Consider the following 20948-nt stretch of genomic DNA (forward strand, 5'->3'; position numbering starts at 1 on the left):
CTCCACTGACACCGATAGGAACCCCTCTGGCACTGCGTTTACTCCACCTGGTCAACATAGACACCAGGATCAATTCTCCTCACATGAACCCAGATCACACTCAACCCCTAGTCATTTTTTAGGGGTAACAACACGTTCTCGGGGAGGGGGAGGCATTACAGACCCCATATCAGGCGGGCGGGGTATCAGACACAGACCCCCCAGACGACCACGACAGAGGACATAATTGTTAATTTGAGTACACACACCTTGACTGACAGTGAGCGCAAAGTACTTAATAAAGGTTTATCTTTTGTGCCGAGCACTTCAGTCTCTGAATTTGACCTTAAGCTAGACCTTTATAAACGGAACAGATCCCTTAAGATTAAAGAATTTTTTCAAAACAAAGATTCACCTTCACAAAAGTCCCACATTAAATGCAAAGTACCTAGCTCTTTTGAACCCAGTAACAGCAGTCCAAGTACTAAAACATTTTTGAGGCTGATAACCCAAGACTTGGACACAGCAAGAACAGATACATTATGGAAACATAATCTCTCCAGAGATGAATTTAAGGCTATTCAAACCCTCCAGAATGATTCCTCTATAGTCATAAGGCCCGCCGATAAGGGCGGGGCCATTGTTCTTTTAGATTATAGTGATTATAGAGATGACATCCTGGAACAACTGTCAGACACTCTGACATATAAACTGTTAACCTCTGACCCCACTACACTATTTAAAATACAACTTGACAAACTGATTGAATTGGGATTTGAACATGGGTACATAACCGAGCACATTCGTGATTTCTGCACCACTACATACCCTAAGATACCCATTTTGTATTCAATCCCCAAAATCCATAAAACATTAGACCACCCACCGGGCCGTCCTATTGTGTCAGCTAGGGAGTCACTTACCCAGCCTGTAGCACAATATGTGGATGTACTCTTACAGCCAGTGGTGAAGGAAACACGGTCTTATGTTATGGATACGAATGATTTCATTCGTAAAATACGGACTGTTGACATCCAGCCAGACGACTTGCTCGTCACTCTGGATGTCAACAGTCTGTATACCATTATACCTCATCTTGATGGACTCAAAGCCATACAAGAACATCTCACGGGTAACCCCCTCTATGAGGGTCCCCCAGTAGAATTCTTATTGTCCCTTATTGAATTCTGTCTGTTTAAAAACTATTTTCGGTTTGAAAATAGATTTTACTTGCAAACTGCTGGCACAGCCATGGGTTCCTCCATGGCCCCCTCGTACGCCAACATTTACATGTCACAATTTGAAAACATGTATCTGTGGAACACGCTGAATGTATCCATCATTTGTTATTACAGATAAATAGATGACATTTTCTTGGTGTGGCGAGGGGGCCTGGAGGAACTCCACAAATGGTTTGATGTGTTTAATAACACTACCAATAACGTCAAGTTTAAGATGACAGTGGATGCCCAATCCATTCACTTCTTGGACTTGACAGTTTTCAAGGATTCTAACAATTTAGGAACCACATTATATCATAAACCCACTGACCGCAACTCTATACTAAGGGCAGATAGTTGCCATCCCCCAGCCCTACTAAAAGGCATAGTAAAATCACAATGCATAAGAACAATGCGCAACAATTCTAATGCTGAAACTGGGGTCTCCCAATTGAAAGGAGTGGGCGAGAGGTTCCAGAACAGGGGCTACAAGACCCCGGTAATACAGGACGCTATGGAATCCGTTTCAACGCTAACACAGACGGAATTGATTATACCCAAACCCAAAAGGGACACTAGTGACAAGCTCATTATGTCCACCACTTTCACTCCAGCGACAAAGAATATTGGCCAGATTCTCCGACAGCACTGGCCAATTATGTCTTCAGACCCAAAACTCACATTTACTCATAATTTACGACCTATGGTTGGGTTCAAGAGGGGAACTAATCTCAAGGATCTCTTGGTGAAAACGGACCCCAAGCAGTGTTACTCGACTGGGAACAAAAGGAATATAAAGGGTTCCTATCGCTGTTTGGGCTGCACAACTTGTAATGGCCTAGTGGGCACCAAAGTCTTCCATCACCCTCACACAAACCGAACATTTTCTATCCGGCATTCCATAACGTGTACCACTACTCACGTTATATATCTATTGTTTTGTCCATGTTCCTGTTTCTACATAGGGAAGACCTCTGGCCCCTTTCTATGGACGTTTTGTAAGTGTCTCACTTCTCTGCAGTCTTTCGCCCCACACCAGCTCTCTTACTAGTGTCCAACAAATTGCGGATGGGCTGTTTAATTCTGCAGGGACTGAGGAAGATTACGGCTTTCTTATCTTACAACGTACCCCCCTCCGGTTACCTTACCAGAGTCCACCAAATCGCGGCTGGGGTACCTCTTTGTCACCACAGATCTCCAGACTTGTCATACTGCTGGCGTGACCATTTTGTACAGTTCACCACTTTTGTGCTCGTTGTTTTCAACCGTTTGGTCTCACCGTTGTTTGCACTATAGCGCTGTATCTCCTGTGACCTCCTCAGTGCTACCTTTAACCTCGGGCCAGATATCGGTCAGTATAGGCCTGGGGGAGAAGCCTTATTCCCCTGTGTGAGATTCGGGCTGCAAGTTGCTCTCTGCCAGAGCTTTGGTATCCGCCGGCCGTCTAAAGAACCACGGCCCCAAGGATGGCTTGCCGGTGTATTAGGAAGCGGTTGTACTCCTTCCCGCTCTGAGTATCGCCACGCTGACACCTTGCGCGGCTCCGCCCCTTCCGCTCCTGACGAATCCAGCACCCCCGTACCCATATTTGCAGCATTATATTTGCTTCTCACTTACAAATTGCCATTCCAATCACATGTACTGACATAAGGTCCAATTATTATTTTAATGATTATTTTTACATTTACGGCATGACCGTATTCAGCTTGAATGCACGCTGTTTCTGACAGTAAGAAAATTGTTGTCCCATTCAGCTGGTATATTGTTGTAAATCTCACACAGGTAATGGCACTTTTGGGTAATCTGGATTGTATATGATTACCATGGTTACTGTCTCCGTGCCGACCGGATGTAGTAACATTTGCCAATAGGTATTTATCACAATTTCCAGGCACTTATGATAATGCTGCACATGTTTTACGAAGTCTTCTACACTAGTTTGTCACTTAAATACGTTTAAACTTGCAGATTGCACAATTTCATTATTAAATTTACGTGAAGTGAGATAATGTAACTTCCGGTTTCGGATAGCACTGTGGAACGCAAGATGCGTTCCAAGCTCGAAAAATTGGCGCACTTTTTTGGAGAGACACTTAGGTTGGTGTGATTTAATTTGCATGTAACACTATAAATGAGTTGAAATTTGTTTGTTTAGTATGCTGATGAAGGGGTTGTGAACCCCGAAAACGTTCCATTAAATTGGTTTTTGTGAAAAAGTCCTGAGAGTGCATTCTCTTGTTTTATATATATATATATATATATATATATATATATATATATATATATATATATATATATATATATATATATATATATATATATATATATATATATATATATATATATATATATATATATATATATATATATATATATATATAAAAGAAAACAGGTAAAAACAGTGCTAAGTCCCCAAAAAAAAAGAAACAATGAAAAAATGATAAAGTACAAATCTGCAGCTAGAAGGGAGGATCCTAAGAACGGTGCTCTGACAAAATGCCAACGGACATTTGGCCGACAGCATTCTATCCGACAGACATTTGGCCAACAGCATTCTATCCGATGGACATTTGGCCGACAGCATTCTATTCTACGGACATTTGGCCGACAGCATTCTATCCGACAGACATTTGGCCGACAGCATTCTATCCGACAGACATTTGGCCGACGGACAGAATGCCGAAGCAAGTTCCGAGTTCGGCCGAGGGCAGATACGCTCCAGAGTGCTCTGTTCTAATCAGAGCCTCGGACGCCGCAACTGCCTCTGGGAACCTAGCCATGTGTCCCAGCCCGCACGTCTTGTAATTCTCTGTCTAGGAAATTATCAAATCTATCTAATCTATTTATCTATCCTATCAAATCTATCTATCTCATGGCCGGACTGTTATCTGACAGCCACTTGTGGGTCGGACTATTATTCGTCGGCCAAATTTCCATCGGCTAACAGTCTGGCCACACCTAAGAAACCTCAGGGTCAAAGGAAAGACACACAGAAAGAATAAAGAAGCAAGCGTCTTCCTTTATATGCTCTACTGGAGACAAAGTATCGAGATTGCAGCATGAGGAAATACAGTGGTGATGAATACTATTGAAGAAGTGGCAGTTCTGACAGTGGGTGGCGCTCCCTTTTTGGCACAGCTTTCACCCTATAGGATTGAGACCATTCGTTACCTACTACCCTGAGTTCAGCACTAAATACTTTAGGAGTGACGACATCCAGAGGTGGTTTATGCTGTATCCTTACCTCATAGGATTGAAGTTACCATTTGTGTGTAGGGACTGTGGCCAATAGTGTGTTTGCTTCCCTTTTTAATTTTATGCATTGTGGGACTACCTTTTATGCAGTGCTATACTCAGTTTAGACTCTTCTATTTAGTCTGGACTGTTTTTATGCTGATGATCGATATATATATTTATATTTACATCTATTGCACAACCCTAATACAGAGTGTAATGATTTTTATTACTGATTTTTTAGAACTTATTATATACCATTGTTTATCTGTTCTAGTGATTTTAGGCTACATTTTGTGTGCTGGAATACTCTTGCTTCTTTGTGTGCGTCTATATTAAAAGCAAAATGGAAGAGTTAGTTACAGCATTTGTCCAAATGGTTTAATCCCAGGACCAAATCAAGTTCTCTTCCACCCAGGGTCCCTAACTTCAGGCACACAATTCATGCTTTCTATCAAACAAACAAGGGTGACACAAGACTTTGTAATTTCCCTAGACACATACGAAACACAAAAATGGACTGCACTCTCAAACCGGACTGGGTACACTGTCTGCAAAACTCACAGCCCTGGGTACTCACCAGCAGCTGTACAGCTCCCAGCAACTAAGGCAGCTAGCCCCAGACCCGCCTGGGCCCAAAGTCCATAGGGAAAATTACAAAACAAAAATATCAACACAACACACAGAAAGTCTGGCTTTCTCTTGCAACAACACAGCTAGATCCTTTCATAATTTTAAGGACATTTAACTAGGTAGCAATACATTTATCAGCTACCTTTAATACGATTGAGGTGCAGTGGGAAGTAAAGAGCTATTTGGAAATAAAAAGTGTGTTTGGGGGCACAGTATTTTATTATGTATATGCTACAAAACAAGCAGTAAATAAAGCAAGCAGTTGTGGAAAAGGTTCTGTCTCCACTTGCTGGTGGGTTTTGGTAAGATTCTCACAGGACAATTTAGGTTCTGCTTTTAGAGTTCTTTGCATTCATACATAACTAACCTGAGCTATGGCGAGTGTTTTTTAGCACAATTTACCGTGCGGTGCATACATATTATATATAATGTTATGCACATATAGTCATTGTCCCTTACACAGGCTTTATTTTTATCTAAGCATTCAAGTTGGTTAAATAATTTACAACTTTTCTCGTGGTCTCCTTTGTAGAAATGTTGCTCATTTTCTCAGAAGCGTGCATATGTTCTGAGCACTATATGTACAATATTATTAAAATAAGTTGTTATAAACACAGCTGCAATAAAGTGCTTAAAAAATTGTGCACACTCCTAAGTATACCTCAATATGGTATCATGGAAAGTAGCCAAGTTTCAACAAGAGATACCAGAAGGTAAATTTGGTAACATAATTAAATTATAAAAGCTAAATACAAAAAAATGTCAGCACTCCAAATATTGAATATTTCATTTTCACAAAATAAATGCATAAATATCATGCCGAATTCTCTCTTCATTCACACAGTACAAACAAAAGAATAAAAAAAAATAAAAAAAGAATAATTTTCTAAAGCAAATTCAATCCCCCTACATTTAAATATTGTAGATCTCATGATCAGTTATCCCAGCCGGTTAAAAATATTCCAGAGATTGACTTCTACATAAATTTGAACTTTAAAAGGGATGAGACTAGATTGTATCATATACACTTAAAGGGACGCTATCCTGACAACATAGATACTTGGGACATAATAATATTTTTTCTCTTAGTGACGTTGATGGCATCTAGCTCTCCCTAGAGACGACTAGAGGGGGTTGGATTTGCTCTTTAAAATATATTTTCTCTTGCAAGGTGTATCCAGTCCACGGATTCATCCTTTACTTGTGGGATATTCTCATTCCCTACAGGAAGTAGCAAAGAGAGCACACAGCAAAGCTGTCCATATAGCTCCCCCTCTAGCTCCACCCCCCAGTCATTCTCTTTGCTGGCTCTAAGCACTAGGGTCTCTCTCGGGAGTGTAAAGTGAATGTGGTGTTAGAATTGTAGTTTTATTATCTTCAATCAAAAGTTTATTTTAAATGGTACCGGTTTGTATTATTTACTCTCTAGCAGAAAAGTGATGAAGATTTCTGCTGAGAGGAAAATGATTTTAGCATGTTGTAACTAAAATCCACTGCTGTTCCCACACAGGACTGAGGAGTACCAGAAAACTTCAGTTGGGGGGAACAGTTTCCAGGCTTGACTGCAATGAGGTATGTTCAGTCATTTATTTCTAGACAAGACTGAGATAATGCTAGAAGACTGACAAGATCCCCATGAGGGGAGGGTAAGCTATGTTCACAGACTTAGTAAGGAATTGAATGCTTACATAATAGGGCTAATATACTGGTTGACACTTATTCAGGGCTAAGGAAAAATCGTTTTGCAAGAAACTTTGAAAGCCCTTTTGGGGTTTTTTTCTGGGGTTATTACCACATGGCTGTTTTTTAGTCACTTAGGAGTGATTTACTAGGCCTCACAGCTCCGGAGTAGAGTGGGAGGGGCCTAATTGCCTCAGATGCACAGTTAGAATTGCAGAGAAGTTCATGCTGTTTCACATGGAGGGTCCTGCTGATGTTTGAGGGCCTAAAAGAAGCTATATTCCCCCAAATCTGATCCCTAAGGGAAGGTAGGGCCACAGCAAGGCTGTGGCAAGGTGCTGTAGTGATTTAACCAGGTGTTGGCTTTAGGCTGCTCCGGTTTGGGCATTAAGGGGTTAATCGTTTTGAAACTTGGGGTGCAATCTTATTAAGGCTTTAGCTACATACTGTGAAAATTTCAGAAATTTTTCACCGTTTTGTAAAATTGTGTGCTCTTTTTATCTCTTAAAGGCACAGTAACGTTTTTTTTTTCAAATTGTGTTTTTTATTTGATTAAAGTGATTCCAAGCCTTTTTGTGTACTCTAATAGTCTGTTAAACATGTCTGACACTAAGGAAAATCCTTGTTCAATGTGTTTAGAAGCCATGGTGGAACCCCCTCTCAGAATGTGTCCCACTTGTACTGATATGTCTATACACTTTAAAGATCATATTGTTGCACTTAAGAATGTGGCCCAAGATGATTCTCAGACTGAAGGTAACGAGGGTAGCCCGTCTGCCTCTCCCCAAGTGTCACAACCAGTTACGCCCGCGCAAGCAACGCCTAGTACCTCTAGTGCGTCTAACCCTTTTACATTACAAGACTTAGCGGCAGTCATGGATAATTCTCTTACAGCCTTCTTATCTAAACTGCCCGTGTTACCTGCAAAGCGTGAGAACAGATTATGAGCATTCTGACGCTTTGGTAGCCGTATCCGATATACCCTCACAACGCTCTGAAGTGGGAGCGAGGGATTTGATGTCTGAGGGAGAAGTCTCTGATTCAGGAAGGGTTCCTCCCCAGACAGATTCAGATACATTGGCTTTTAAATTTAAACTAGAACACCTCCGTGTTTTACTTAGGGAGGTATTAGCTACTCTGGATGACTGTGACCCTTTGGTGATCCCAGAGAAATTGTGTAAAATGGACAAGTACCTAGAGGTCCCTGTTTACACGGATGCGTTTCCGGTCCCTAAGAGGATTGCGGATATCGTTACTAGGGAGTGGGATAGGCCAGGTGTCCCTTTGGTCCCCCCCTCCTGTTTTTAAGAAAATGTTCCCCATATCTGACCCCATGCGGGACTCGTGGCAGACGGTCCCTAAGGTGGAGGGGGCTGTTTCTACACTAGCTAAACGCACAACCATACCAATTGAAGACAGTTGTGCTTTTAAAGACCCTATGGATAAAAAATTAGAGGGTTTACTTAAGAAAAATTTTGTTCAACAAGGTTTTCTTCTCCAACCTTTTGCCTGCATTATTCCTGTAACTACTGCAGCTGCTTTCTGGTTTGAGGCGGTGGAAGACTCGCTCCAGACGGAGACCTCATATGGAGGAAATTATGGATAGAATTAAGGCTCTAAAGCTAGCTAATTCTTTTATCACTGAAGCCGCTTTCCAAATAGCTAAGTTAGCAGCGAAAAAAAAAAAATCAGGTTTCGCCATTTTGGCACGCAGGGCGCTATGGCTAAAGTCCTGGTCGGCCGATGTGTCGTCTAAATCCAAGCTTTTGAACATTCCTTTCAAAGGGAAGACCCTATTCGGGCCTGAATTGAAAGAGATTATTTCAGATATCACCGGGGGAAAAGGCCATGCTCTCCCTCAGGACAAAGCCTTTAAAACAAAGAACAAAGCTAATTTTCGTTCCTTTCGCAATTTCAGGAACGGCCCCGCTTCATCCTCTCCGGCTGCAAAGCAAGAGGGTAACGCTTCACAGCCCAAGGCAAACTGGAAACCTTACCAGGGCTGGAATAAGGGTAAACAGGCCAAAAAGCCTGCAGCTGCCACCAAGACAGCATGAAGGGGGTAGCCCCCGATCCGGGACCGGATCTAGTAGGGGGCAGACTCTCTCTCTTCGCTCAGGCCTGGGCAAGAGATATACACGATCCTTGGGCATTAGAGATTGTAGCCCAGGGATACCTTCTAGAATTCAAGGACTCTCCTCCAAGGGGAAGGTTCCACATTTCTCGTCTGTCTACAGATCAGACAAAGAAAGAAAGAGGCGTTTTTACGCTGTGTAGAAGATCTACATACAATGGGAGTGATCCACCCAGTTCCAATTGCAGAACAAGGACTGGGGTTTTACTCAAACCTGTTTGTGGTTCCCAAAAAAGGAACTTTCAGACCAATCCTGGATCTCAAAATTCTAAACAAATTCCTCAGAGTCCCATCATTCAAGATGGAGACCATTAGGACAATCTTACCAATGATCCAGGAGGGTCAATATATGACTACCGTGGATCTAAAGGATGCGTATCTGCACATTCCTATCCACAAAGATCACCACCAGTTTCTCAGGTTCGCCTTTCTGGACAAGCATTTTCAGTTTGTGGCTCTTCCTTTCGGGTTGGCCACTGCTCCCAGAATTTTCACAAAGGTGCTAGGGTCCCTCCTGGCGGTTCTAAGACCGCGGGGCATAGCAGTGGCGCCTTACCTAGACGACATCTTAATTCAGGCGTCAACTTTCCAAAGAACCAAGTCTCAAACGGAGATTGTATTGGCCTTTCTGAGGTCTTACGGGTGGAAGGTGAACATCAAAAAGAGTTCTCTCTCCCCCTCACAAGAGTTCCATTCCTAGGAACCCTGATAGACTCGGTAGAAATGAAAATATTTCTGACGGAGGTCAGAAAGCTAAAACTCTTAACTACTTGCCGAGCTCTTTATTCCATTCCTCGGCCATCTGTGGCTCAGTGCATGGAGACAATCGGACTAATGGTTGCGGCAATGGACATAGTCCCTTTTGCTCGGATACACCTCAGACCACTGCAACTATGCATGCTCAAACAGTGGAATGGTGATTATGCAGATTTGTCTCCTCAAATTCAGTTGGACCAGGAGACCAAAGATTCTCTTCTCTGGGGTTGTCTCAGGATCACCTGTCTCAGGGAATATGTTTCCGCAGGCCAAAGTGGATCATTGTAACGACCGACGACAGTATGTTAGGCTGGGGTGCGGTCTGGGACTCCCTGAAAGCTCAGGGCTTATGGTCTCGGGAAGAAACTCTTCTCCCGATAAACATTCTGGAACTGAGGGCGATATTCAACGCTCTTCAGGCATGGCCTCAACTAGCGGCGGCCAAATTCATCAGATTTCAGTCGGACAACATCACGACTGTAGCTTACGTCAATCATCGGGGGGGGGAACAAAGAGTTCCCTAGCAATGACGGAAGTAACCAAAATAATCAGGTGGGCGGAGGATCACTCCTGCCATCTCTCAGCAATTCACATCCCAGGAGTAGACAACTGGGAGGCGGATTTTCTAAGTCGTCAGACTTTTCACCCGGGGGAGTGGGAACTCCACCCGGAGGTATTTGCCCAGCTGACTCAGCTATGGGGCACCCCAGAGTTGGATCTGATGGTGTCCCGTCAGAACACCAAACTTCCTCTCTACGGGTCCAGGTCCCGGGATCCCAAGGCGGTATTGATAGATGCTCTAGCAGCGCCTTGGTCCTTCAATCTGGCTTATGTTTTTCCACCGTTTCCTCTCCTCCCGCGTCTGGTTGCCAGAATCAAGCAGGAGAAGGCTTTGGTGATTCTGATAGCGCCTGCGTGGCCACGCAGGACTTGGTATGCAGACCTAGTGGACATGTCATCTGTCCCACCATGGACACTGCCAATGAGGCAGGATCTTCTAATACAGGGTCCGTTCAAGCATCCAAATTTAGTTTCTCTACGTCTGACTGCTTGGAGATTGAACGCTTAATTCTATCAAAGCGTGGGTTCTCTGAGTCAGTTATAGATACTCTGATTCAGGCTAGAAAGCCTGTCACCAGGAAAATCTACCATAAGATATGGCGGAAATATCTTTGTTGGTGTGAATCCAAGGGTTACTCATGGAGTAAGATTAGGATTCCCAGGATATTGTCCTTTCTCCAAGGACTGGAGAAAGGATTGTCAGCTAGTTCCTTAAAAGGACAAATATCTCGTTTGTCTATCCTGTTACACAAGCGTCTGGCAGAGGTACCAGACGTTCAAGCGTTTGCTCAGGCTTTAGTCAGAATCAAGCCTGTCTATAAACCTGTGGCTCCGCCATGGAGTTTGAATCTAGTTCTTTCAGTTCTTCAAGGGGTTCCGTTTGAACCTTTACATTCCATAGACATTAAGTTATCTTGGAAAGTTTTGTTTTTGATAGCTATCTCTTCTGCTCGAAGAGTTTCAGAATTATCTGCCTTACAGTGTGATTCACCTTGCCTGGTGTTCCACGCAGATAAGGTAGTTTTGCGTACCAAGCCTGGTTTTCTTCCTAAAGTTGTTTCTAACAAGAATATTAACCAGGAAATAGTTGTTCCTTCTCTGTGTCCTAATCCATCTTCGAAGAAGGAACATCTATTACACAATCTTGATGTAGTTCGTGCTTTAAAGTTCTATTTACAAGCAACTAAGGATTTCAGACAAACATCTTCCTTGTTTGTTATCTATTCTGGTAAGAGGAGAGGTCAAAAAGCGACTGCTACCTCTCTTTCCTTTTGGCTGAAAAGCATCATCCATTTGGCTTATGAGACTACTGGCCAGCAGCCTCCTGAAAGAATTACTGCTCATTCTACCAGAGCAGTGGCTTCCACATGGGCTTTCAAAAATGAGGCTTCTGTTGAACAGATTTGTAAGGCAGCGACTTGGTCTTCACTGCATACTTTTGCCAAATTTTACAAATTCGATACTTTTGCTTCTTCGGAGGCTATTTTTAGGAGAAAGGTTTTGCAAGCAGTGGTGCCTTCCGTTTAAGGTACCTGTCTTGTTCCCTCCCTTCATCCGTGTCCTAAAGCTTTGGTATTGGTATCCCACAAGTAAAGGATGAATCCGTGGACTGGATACACCTTGCAAGAGAAAACAGAATTTATGCTTACCTGATAAATTACTTTCTCTTGCGGTGTATCCAGTCCACGGCCCGCCCTGGCATTTAAGTCAGGTAAAAAATTTTTTTTTAAACTACAGTCACCACTGCACCCTATGGTTTCTCCTTTTTCTTCCTAACCTTTGGTCGAATGACTGGGGGGTGGAGCTAGAGGGGGAGCTATATGGACAGCTTTGCTGTGTGCTCTCTTTGCTACTTCCTGTAGGGAATGAGAATATCCCACAAGTAAAGGATGAATCCGTGGACTGGATACACCGCAAGAGAAAGTAATTTATCAGGTAAGCATAAATTCTGTTTTTAAACTTTTTTTTAATTTTGTTTATTCTTTTGTATGATTGGTACTGTGTGAATGAAGACAGAATTGGACATAATATTTATGCATTTATTTTGTAAAAATGAAAGATTCAATATTTATCTGGAGTGTTGAGAATTTTTAGGATTTAGTTGAAGTTGGTAGACTGTCAATACCTTCTTGTGCGCCCTTCATACCATTTAGTTAATTGAATATATCTTTATGATTATTTAAGTAGTGCTGTCACTCTTGATATTGATAAATTATAAAGTTGTTTTACAACTGTACACTCTACCTGAATAGAGAAACTTTGACTTGCACGTCCCTTTAAGACTTTCCATGTAACAATTTGGCAGTAGTAGTATGATACCATGTCATCAGGCCCCATTAGATCTTACTTTATTTTATGATACCCTACTTGAATATATAACCCCCCCCCCCCTCTCCAAAATAAAATATATATATATATATATATATACACACACACACACACATGTTCCTAAGAAATAAGGGGCTTTCTGCATTTTTTAAATTGTACCACAACCATCACTGATGGCAACTGTTATCCCGACTCAAAGAGCAGATGGAGAAGATGATAGAGGGTAGTGAATGAGACTAAACAAAATTCCGTTCATCAAAAACCTGAGGATTTAATATTTCACACACAAAAAAAAAGAAATAAATGGGGGGGAAAAACAAACAGGTAATATTGGGCTACCCAGTCTACTGTATTCAACCGTTTCTACTTACCCCTGCTTTGGAGGGTTTTCCTTGCTGTCCTGGTGGAGGTGGGGGAAGGGTACTGAAGAGGCGAGGATTACTTGTTTTCCGTACGTATGCTGCAAACTGGATACAAACAAATAAATTATGCTTTTTTTTTTTTTAATAGTCAGAAACATTAAAGAAAATGAAAACATGCATAGAATGGGCCCAAAGAACTACAGACACTGAACCCTGTCTTGTAAGATTTAAAAAAGGGACATGAAACATAAACCATTTTCTCTCATGATTCAGATAGAGGATACACTTTTAAAATAGTTTTTAATTTACTTCTGTTATCAAATTTGATTACTTCTCATGTTATTCTTTGTTGAAGAGATATCTAGATCGGTAGTGGACACACGTCTGAAGCTCTACATAACGGTGAAAACTGCTTCCATATAGTACTGCAGACACGTGCGCGCTCCTGAGCTTTCTTTCCGGCTTTTCAAAAAAGGATAGCAAGAAAAGTTGTTTAAAATTGTATGTTCTACCTGAATCATGGAAGTTTATGGCTCTTTAAACACAGTATTAGAGCGTAATGAACAAATACATAATAAAATAAATACACAAGGCAATAACCATTTTAAATTTCATTCCATTCTCCCTCCCCCTATATCTTGTGACAGCCATCAGCCAATCATAAATCACATATACGTATATACTGTAAAGTATGGCACATGCTTTCTTTAGCTTATGGATGACGAATGCGGCTTCCTCCAATTGTTGCGTGCCCCACATACTGGACACCAAAGGGGGCACATAACGACTGGAGGAACCCGGATTAGTCATCGATCTGCTAAAGAAATCAGGAGATGTGGGCGGAGGGTCGGCGTTATGTTTACAATAACGCAAAGGTAAGTATTTTAAAAAATGTGCGTCTTTATAAACTTTAACAAATTAAAGCACCCCTGTTTTTAAGATTTTTTTTTTATCTTGGGCTTTAATTTATTACAGTTTCCAATCACATTAAGAAAAGGCTTACTCCAGTTATTTTCCATGTTTGAAATGTTTCTATCAACCACAATATTAAATTTTATGAGCCAGTAAGTATATTAAGGAGTCAGGCACACGTTTATGAGCCACACGGTGGTATTTTTATATAGATTTAGGGGGGGGGGGGGAAGTTAGATGCCAGGGGTAAAATTCCTGGCTCCTGGGTTTGGTGCGCTCTGGTCTAGGAAGTATTACTGTATCTAAAGAGCACATGTAAAAACATTACAAAAGTTATGTGAAAATTTAGAAAACCATCCTGCAGCACAGGCTGTGCACAAATTCACCTTCTGGTTTAGCGACAGTAGTTAATTACAGTAACCAGTAAATCAGAATAAATATATTTATGGCACGGGTGGTAACTATGACAGAGAAGCCAAGATGTTTTCTAATCACACTGCAAGAAAGAAGCAATCTAGAATACGTCAGAGCTCTGTCTGCAGATAAAAAGGAAGTGTATATTGCACAGGTTCTGCTATCAGTTGTTGATTAGATACTTTATAAAATATACATCAATACCACCCCTAATTGGCCAATCTGGTATATTTAAACACATATTGCAACCCTGGGCCCCCAACATTTAGATGTCAAAAGGAGATTAGGGCCACTGCTCCTATTGCTAAATTACTTGATAAGTGAAAACTGGAATCCAGGGTAGAGCTGGGAACGTAATGAAGGAATATTCACTAAATTAGTTGCATTACGTACAACGTGGCCACAACATACCTCAACACACAGAAGCACATTTTAAGACTCCAAATTACTTTCAAACAACTGTTTGTCAAACAATCTTCTTAAAGGGACACTGAACCCAAATATTTTCTTTCGTGATTCAGATACAGCATGAAATAAGAAGCAACTTTCTAATTTACTCCAATTATCAATTGTTCTTCATTCTCTTGCTATCTATATTTTAAAGGCAAGAATGTAAATCTTAGCAGTCAGCCTATTTTAGGTTCAGCACCATGGATAGCACTTGCTTATTGGAGGCTTACATTTACCCACCAATAAGCAAGCATAACCCAGGTTCTCAACCAAAAATGGGCCGGCTCCTATGCATCACATTCCTGATTTTTACCTAAAAATAGCAAGAGAACGAAGAAAAATTGATAATAGGAGTAAATTAGAAAGTTGCTTAAAATTGCATGCTCTGGCTGAATCACGAAAGAAAAAAATTGGGTTTAGTGTCCCTTTAAAAGATATTTTGGCAGTTTAATAAATTGCTTATTATCAACTAACCTGTCTATCTACCTACACTAATTACAAAAAACAAAAGAAAAAGTTAGGTTTGGCAGCAGAAATAAGATATTAGTATAAATGTTTCTCAGTGCACGCAAACCTTCCACTTTCTCACAAACACTTAAAAGGGACACAAAACTCATGATTCAGATATAGCATACATCTTTGCAAATTTTCTTGTGTTAACAAATTGAATAACTTTTTTTGAAGGAGAAGCATTGTACTACTGGGAGCTAGCTGAACATATTAGCGCTGCTAATTGAAAGAAACATATATGTGAAATGAAGTCACTAATAAGCATATAGCTGCCAGTAATGCACTGCTGTTTCTGAGCCTACCTAGGTATGATTTTCAAGAAAGGATACCAAAGCAAATTAGATAATAGAAGTAAATTGGAAAATTGTTAAAATCACTTTTCTATCTGAATTATGAAAGTTTATTTTTGACATAAAGGGACATAATACTCATATGCTAAATCACTTGAAACTGTAAAAAGCTGACAGGAAAATATCACCTGAGCATCTCTATGTAAAAAACAGAATTTATGCTTACCTGATAAATTTCTTTCTCTTGTGATGTATCGAGTCCACGGATTCATCCATACTTGTGGAATATTCTCCTTCCTAACAGGAAGTGGCAAAGAGAGCACCCACAGCAGAGCTGTCTATATAGCTCCTCCCTTAGCTCCACCCCCCAGTCATTCGACCGAAGGCTAGGAAGAAAAAGGAGAAACTATAGGGTGCAGAGGTGACTGAAGTTTTTTAATAAAATATACTACCTGTCTTAAATAGACAGGGCAGGCCATGGACTCGATACATCACAAGAGAAAGAAATTTATCAGGTAAGCATAAATTCTGTTTTCTCTTGTAAGATGTATCGAGTCCACGGATTCATTCATACTTGTGGGATACCAATACCAAAGCTTTAGGACACGGATGAAGGGAGGGACAAGACAGGTACCTTAAACGGAAGGCACCACTGCTTGTAGAACCTTTCTCCCAAAAATAGCCTCCGAAGAAGCAAAAGTATCGAATTTGTAAAATTTGTAAAAGGTATGAAGCGAAGACGAAGTCGCCGCCTTACAAATCTGTTCAACAGAAGCCTCATTTTTAAAAGCCCATGTGGAGGCCACTGCTCTAGTAGAATGAGCAGTAATTATTTCAGGAGGCTGCAGGCCAGCAGTCTCATAAGCCAAACGGATGATGCTTTTCAGCCAAAAAGAAAGAGAGGTAGCCGTAGCCTTTTGACCTCTCCGCTTACAAGAGTAAACAACAAACAATGAAGATGTTTGACGGAAATCTTTAGTTGTTTGTAAGTAGAACTTTAAAGTACGAACCACATCAAGATTGTGCAACAGACGTTCCTTCTTTGATGAAGGATTAGGACACAGTGAAGGAACAACAATTTCCTGATTGATATTCCTATTAGAAACAACCTTAGGAAGAAATCCAGGTTTGGTACGCAAAACCACCTTATCTGCATGGAAAACAAGGTAAGATGAGTCACACTGTAAAGCAGATAACTCAGAAACTCTTCGAGCCGAAGGGATAGCTACAAAAACAAAAAAACTTTCCAAGATAGAAGCTTAATATCTATGGAATGCATAGGTTCAAACGGACCCCTTGAAGAACTTTAAGAACTAAGTTTAGGCTCCATGGCGGAGCAACAGGTTTAAATACAGGCTTGATCCTGACTAAGGCCTGACTAAACGCCTGAACGTCTGGTACATCTGCCAGACGTTTGTGTAAAAGAATAGACAAAGCAGATATCTGTCCTTTTAAGGAACTAGCTGATAATCCCTTCTCCAATCCTTCTTGGAGAAAAGACAATATTCTAGGAATCCTAATCTTATTCCATGAGTAACCCTTGGATTCACACCAATAAAGATATTTGCGCCAAATCTTATGATAGATTTTCCTGGCGACAGGCTTTCTAGCTTGAATCAGGGTATCAATGACCGACTCAGAGAAACCACGCTTTGATAAAATCAGGCGTTCAATCTCCAAGCAGTCAGACGCAGAGAAATTAGATTTGGATGCTTGAACGGACCTTGGATTAGAAGGTCCTGCCTCATTGGCAGAGTCCACGGTGGAACAGATGACATGTCCACTAGGTCTGCATACCAAGTCCTGCGTGGCCACGCAGGTGCTATCAGAATCACCGAAGCTCTCTCCTGCTTGATTCTGGCCACCAGAATCAAGAAGGAGAGGAAACGGTGGAAATACATAGGCCAGATTGAAGGACCAGGGCACTGCTAGAGCATCTATCAGTACCGCCTGGGGATCCCGGGACCTGGACCCGTAACAAGGAAGTTTGGCGTTCTGACGGGACGCCATCAGATCCAATTATGGTGTGCCCCATAGCAGAGTCAGCTGGGCAAATACCTCCGGATGGAGTTCCCACTCCCCCGGATGAAAAGTCTGATGACTTAGGAAATCCGCCTCCCAGTTCTCTACCCCTGGGATATGGATTGCTGAGAGATGGCAAAAGTGATCCTCCGCCCATCGGATTATTTTGGTTACCTCCATCATCGCTAGAGAACTCCGTGTTCCTCCTTGATGATTGATATAAGCTACACTCGTGATATTGTCAGACTAAAATCTGATGAATGTGGCCGCAGCTAGCCGAGGCGCCTGAAGCGCATTGAATATCGCTCTCAGTTCTAGAATGTTTATCGGGAGGAGAGTTTCCTCCCGAGACCATAAGCCCTGTGCTTTCAGGGAGTTCCAGACTGCACCCCAGCCTAGCAGGCTCGCATCTGTCGTTACTATGAGCCACTCTGGTCTGCGGAAACACATTCCCTGAGACAGGTGGTCCTGAGACAAACACCAGAGAAGGGAATCTCTGGTCTCCTGGTCCAGATGCAGTTGAGGAGATAAATCTGCATAATCCCCATTCCACTGTTTGAGCATGCATAGTTGCAGTGGTCTGAGGTGTAGGAGGGCAAAAGGAACTATGTCCATTGCCGCTACCATGAGTCCGATTACCTCCATACACTGAGCCACTGACGGCCGAGGAATGGAATGAAGAGCTCGGCAAGTGGTTAAGAGTTTTGATTTTCTGACCTCCATCAGAAATATTTTAATTTCTACCGAGTCTATCAGAGTCCCTAGGAAGGAAACTCTTGTGAGAGGGAAGAGAGAACTCTTTTTTTTTTATGTTCACCTTCCACCCGTGAGATCTCAGAAAAGCCAACACGATGTCCGTGTGGGACTTGGCTAGCTGGAAAGTCGACGCCTGAATTAAGATGTCGTCTAGATAAGGCACCACTGCTATGCCCCGCGGTCTTAGAACCGCCAAAAGGGACCCGAGCACCTTTGTGAAAATTCTGGGAGCCGTGACCAACCCGAAGGGAAGGGCCACGAACTGGTAATGCCTGTCCAGAAAGGCGAATCTGAGGAATTGATGATGATCTCTGTGAATAGGGATGTGTAGATACGCATCCTTTAAGTCCACGGTAGTCATATATTGACCCTCCTGGATCAACGGTAGAATAGTCCGAATAGACTCCATCTTGAATGATGGTACATAGACTCCATCTTGAATGATGGTACTCTGAGGAATGTGTTTAGAATTTTGAGATCCAAGATTGGTCTGAAAGTTGCCTCTTTTTTGGGAACCACAAAAAGGTTTGAGTAAAACCCCAGCCCTTGTTCCGCTTTTGGAACTGGGCGGATCACTCCCATGGTATGTAGGTCTTTTACACAGCGTAAGAACGCCTCTCTCTTTGTCTGGTTTGCAGACAACTGAGAAATGTGAAATCTCCCCCTTGGGGGGGGAGTCTTTGAAGTCCAGAAGATATCCCTGGGACACAATTTCTAAAGCCCAGGAATCGTGAACATCTCTTGCCAAAGCCTGAGTGAAGAGAGAGAGTCTGCCCCCTACTAGATCCGGTCCCGGATCGGGGGCTACCCCTTCATGCTGTCTTAGAGGCAGCTGCAGGCTTCTTGGCCTGTTTACCCTTGTTCCAAGCCTGGTTAGGTCTCCAGACCGACATGGATTGGGCAAAATTCCCCTCTTGCTTTGCAGCAGGGGAAGCTGAAGCGGGACCGCCCTTGAAGTTCCGAAAGGAACGAAAATTATTTTGTTTGGTCCTCATTTTATTTGTTTTATCCTGAGGGAGGGCATGGCCTTTCCCTCCAGTGAAGTCTGAAATAATCTCTTTCAGTTCAGGCCTGAATAGGGTCTTTCCTTTGAAAGGGATGTTCAAAAATTTAGATTTTGATGATACATCAGCAGACCAGGACTTAAGCCATAACGCCCTGCGTGCTAAAATGGCAAAACCTGAATTCTTTGCCGCTAATTTAGCCAGTTGGAAAGCGGCATCTGTAATAAAAGAATTAGCCAACTTAAGGACCTTAATTCTATCCATAATATCCTCTAATGGAGTCTCCATCTGAAGAGCCTCTTCTAGAGCCTCAAACCAGAAAACAGCTGCAGTAGTTACAGGAACAATGCATGCAATAGGTTGGAGAAGAAAACCTTGATGAACAAAAATTTTCTTCAGGAGACCCTCTAATTTTTTATCCATAGGATCTTTGAAAGCACAACTGTCTTCAATAGGTATAGTTGTACGCTTAGAGAGAGTATAAATAGCTCCCTCCACCTTAGCAACCATCTGCCACGAGTCCCGCATGGTGTCAGATATGGGAAACATTTTCTTAAAAACAGGAGGGGGAGCGAACGGAATACCTGGTCTATCCCACTCCTTAGTAACAATATTCACAATCCTCTTAGGGACTGGAAAAACGTCAGTGTAAATAGGAACCTCTAAGTATTTGTCCATTTTACACAATTTCTCTGGAACCACTATAGGGTCACAATCATCTAGATTTGCTAATACCTCCCTGAGCAATAAGCGGAGGTGTTCAAGCTTAAATTTAAAGGCTGTCATATCAGAATCTGTCTGAGGGAGCGTCTTTCCAGAATCAGAAATTTCTCCCTCAGATAACAAATCCCTTACCCCTACTTCAGAACATTTTGAGGGTATATCGGATATGGCTACTAAAGCGTCAGACGGCTCAGCATTTGTTCTTAACCCAGAGCTGTCACGCTTTCCTTGTAAACCAGGCAGTTTAGATAAAACCTCTGTGAGGGTTGTATTCATAACTGTGGCCATGTCTTGTAAAGTAAATGAATTTGACGCACTAGAGGTACTTGGCGTCACTTGTGCGGGCGTTACTGGTTGTGACACTTGGGGAGAGCTAGATGGCAAACCCTCATTTCCTTCTGTCTGAGAATCATCTATTGCTATATTTTTAAGTGCTAAAATATGCTCTTTATAATTTATAGACATATCTAGAGCTGCAACAACTAATCGTCATAATCGATAATAATCGATTATGAAAATAGTTGTCAACAAATCTCATAATCGATTAGTTGGTTTGCAATTAGTTGGTCTGTGCACAACACCAGCTGCTTCACTCCAATGAACTCCTGCATATGGTATTGTGTTTTATGGTTATGTCCTTAGCCTAAAGGACGTCTACTTTTCACTTTTTCAGGACAGCATAAGTTTGCAACTACCACTGGCTTATGTGCAACCCAGATATAAAATAGTCATCATTTGGATTGTTTATATTAAATCTGGTGATTTGGAACTATGCTTTTCATGATATAGTGCCAAGCTTGTTGTTTACACCTTGCCCCTAGATTGATGGGAGTTATTTAAATTGATGTGCACTATTATCCGTTTTGCACAATTATTAGCGTATTGCTTGCTATTGCTGATTATATGTACAGTATATAAATAAATGTGTAAGGAAAAAATAATCGGCCAATTAATCGATTATGAAAATAATCGTTAGTTGC

At 41.8% G+C, this 20948-nt stretch overlaps 1 protein-coding gene across 1 annotated transcript in view; it reads right to left on the bottom strand.

Moving 5' to 3' along the window:
• Positions 1-20948, bottom strand: part of LOC128654645 (protein SCO1 homolog, mitochondrial) — a 53724-nt gene that overhangs the window by 22261 nt on the left and 10515 nt on the right. Inside the window, exon 2 of the mRNA XM_053708671.1 lies at positions 12897-12992. Coding sequence (XP_053564646.1) covers positions 12897-12992 — 96 coding nt within the window. The remainder of the gene's footprint in view (positions 1-12896; positions 12993-20948) is intronic.

This window comes from Bombina bombina, chromosome 1 (genome assembly GCF_027579735.1).
Source record: "Bombina bombina isolate aBomBom1 chromosome 1, aBomBom1.pri, whole genome shotgun sequence".
Lineage (NCBI taxonomy): Eukaryota > Metazoa > Chordata > Amphibia > Anura > Bombinatoridae > Bombina > Bombina bombina.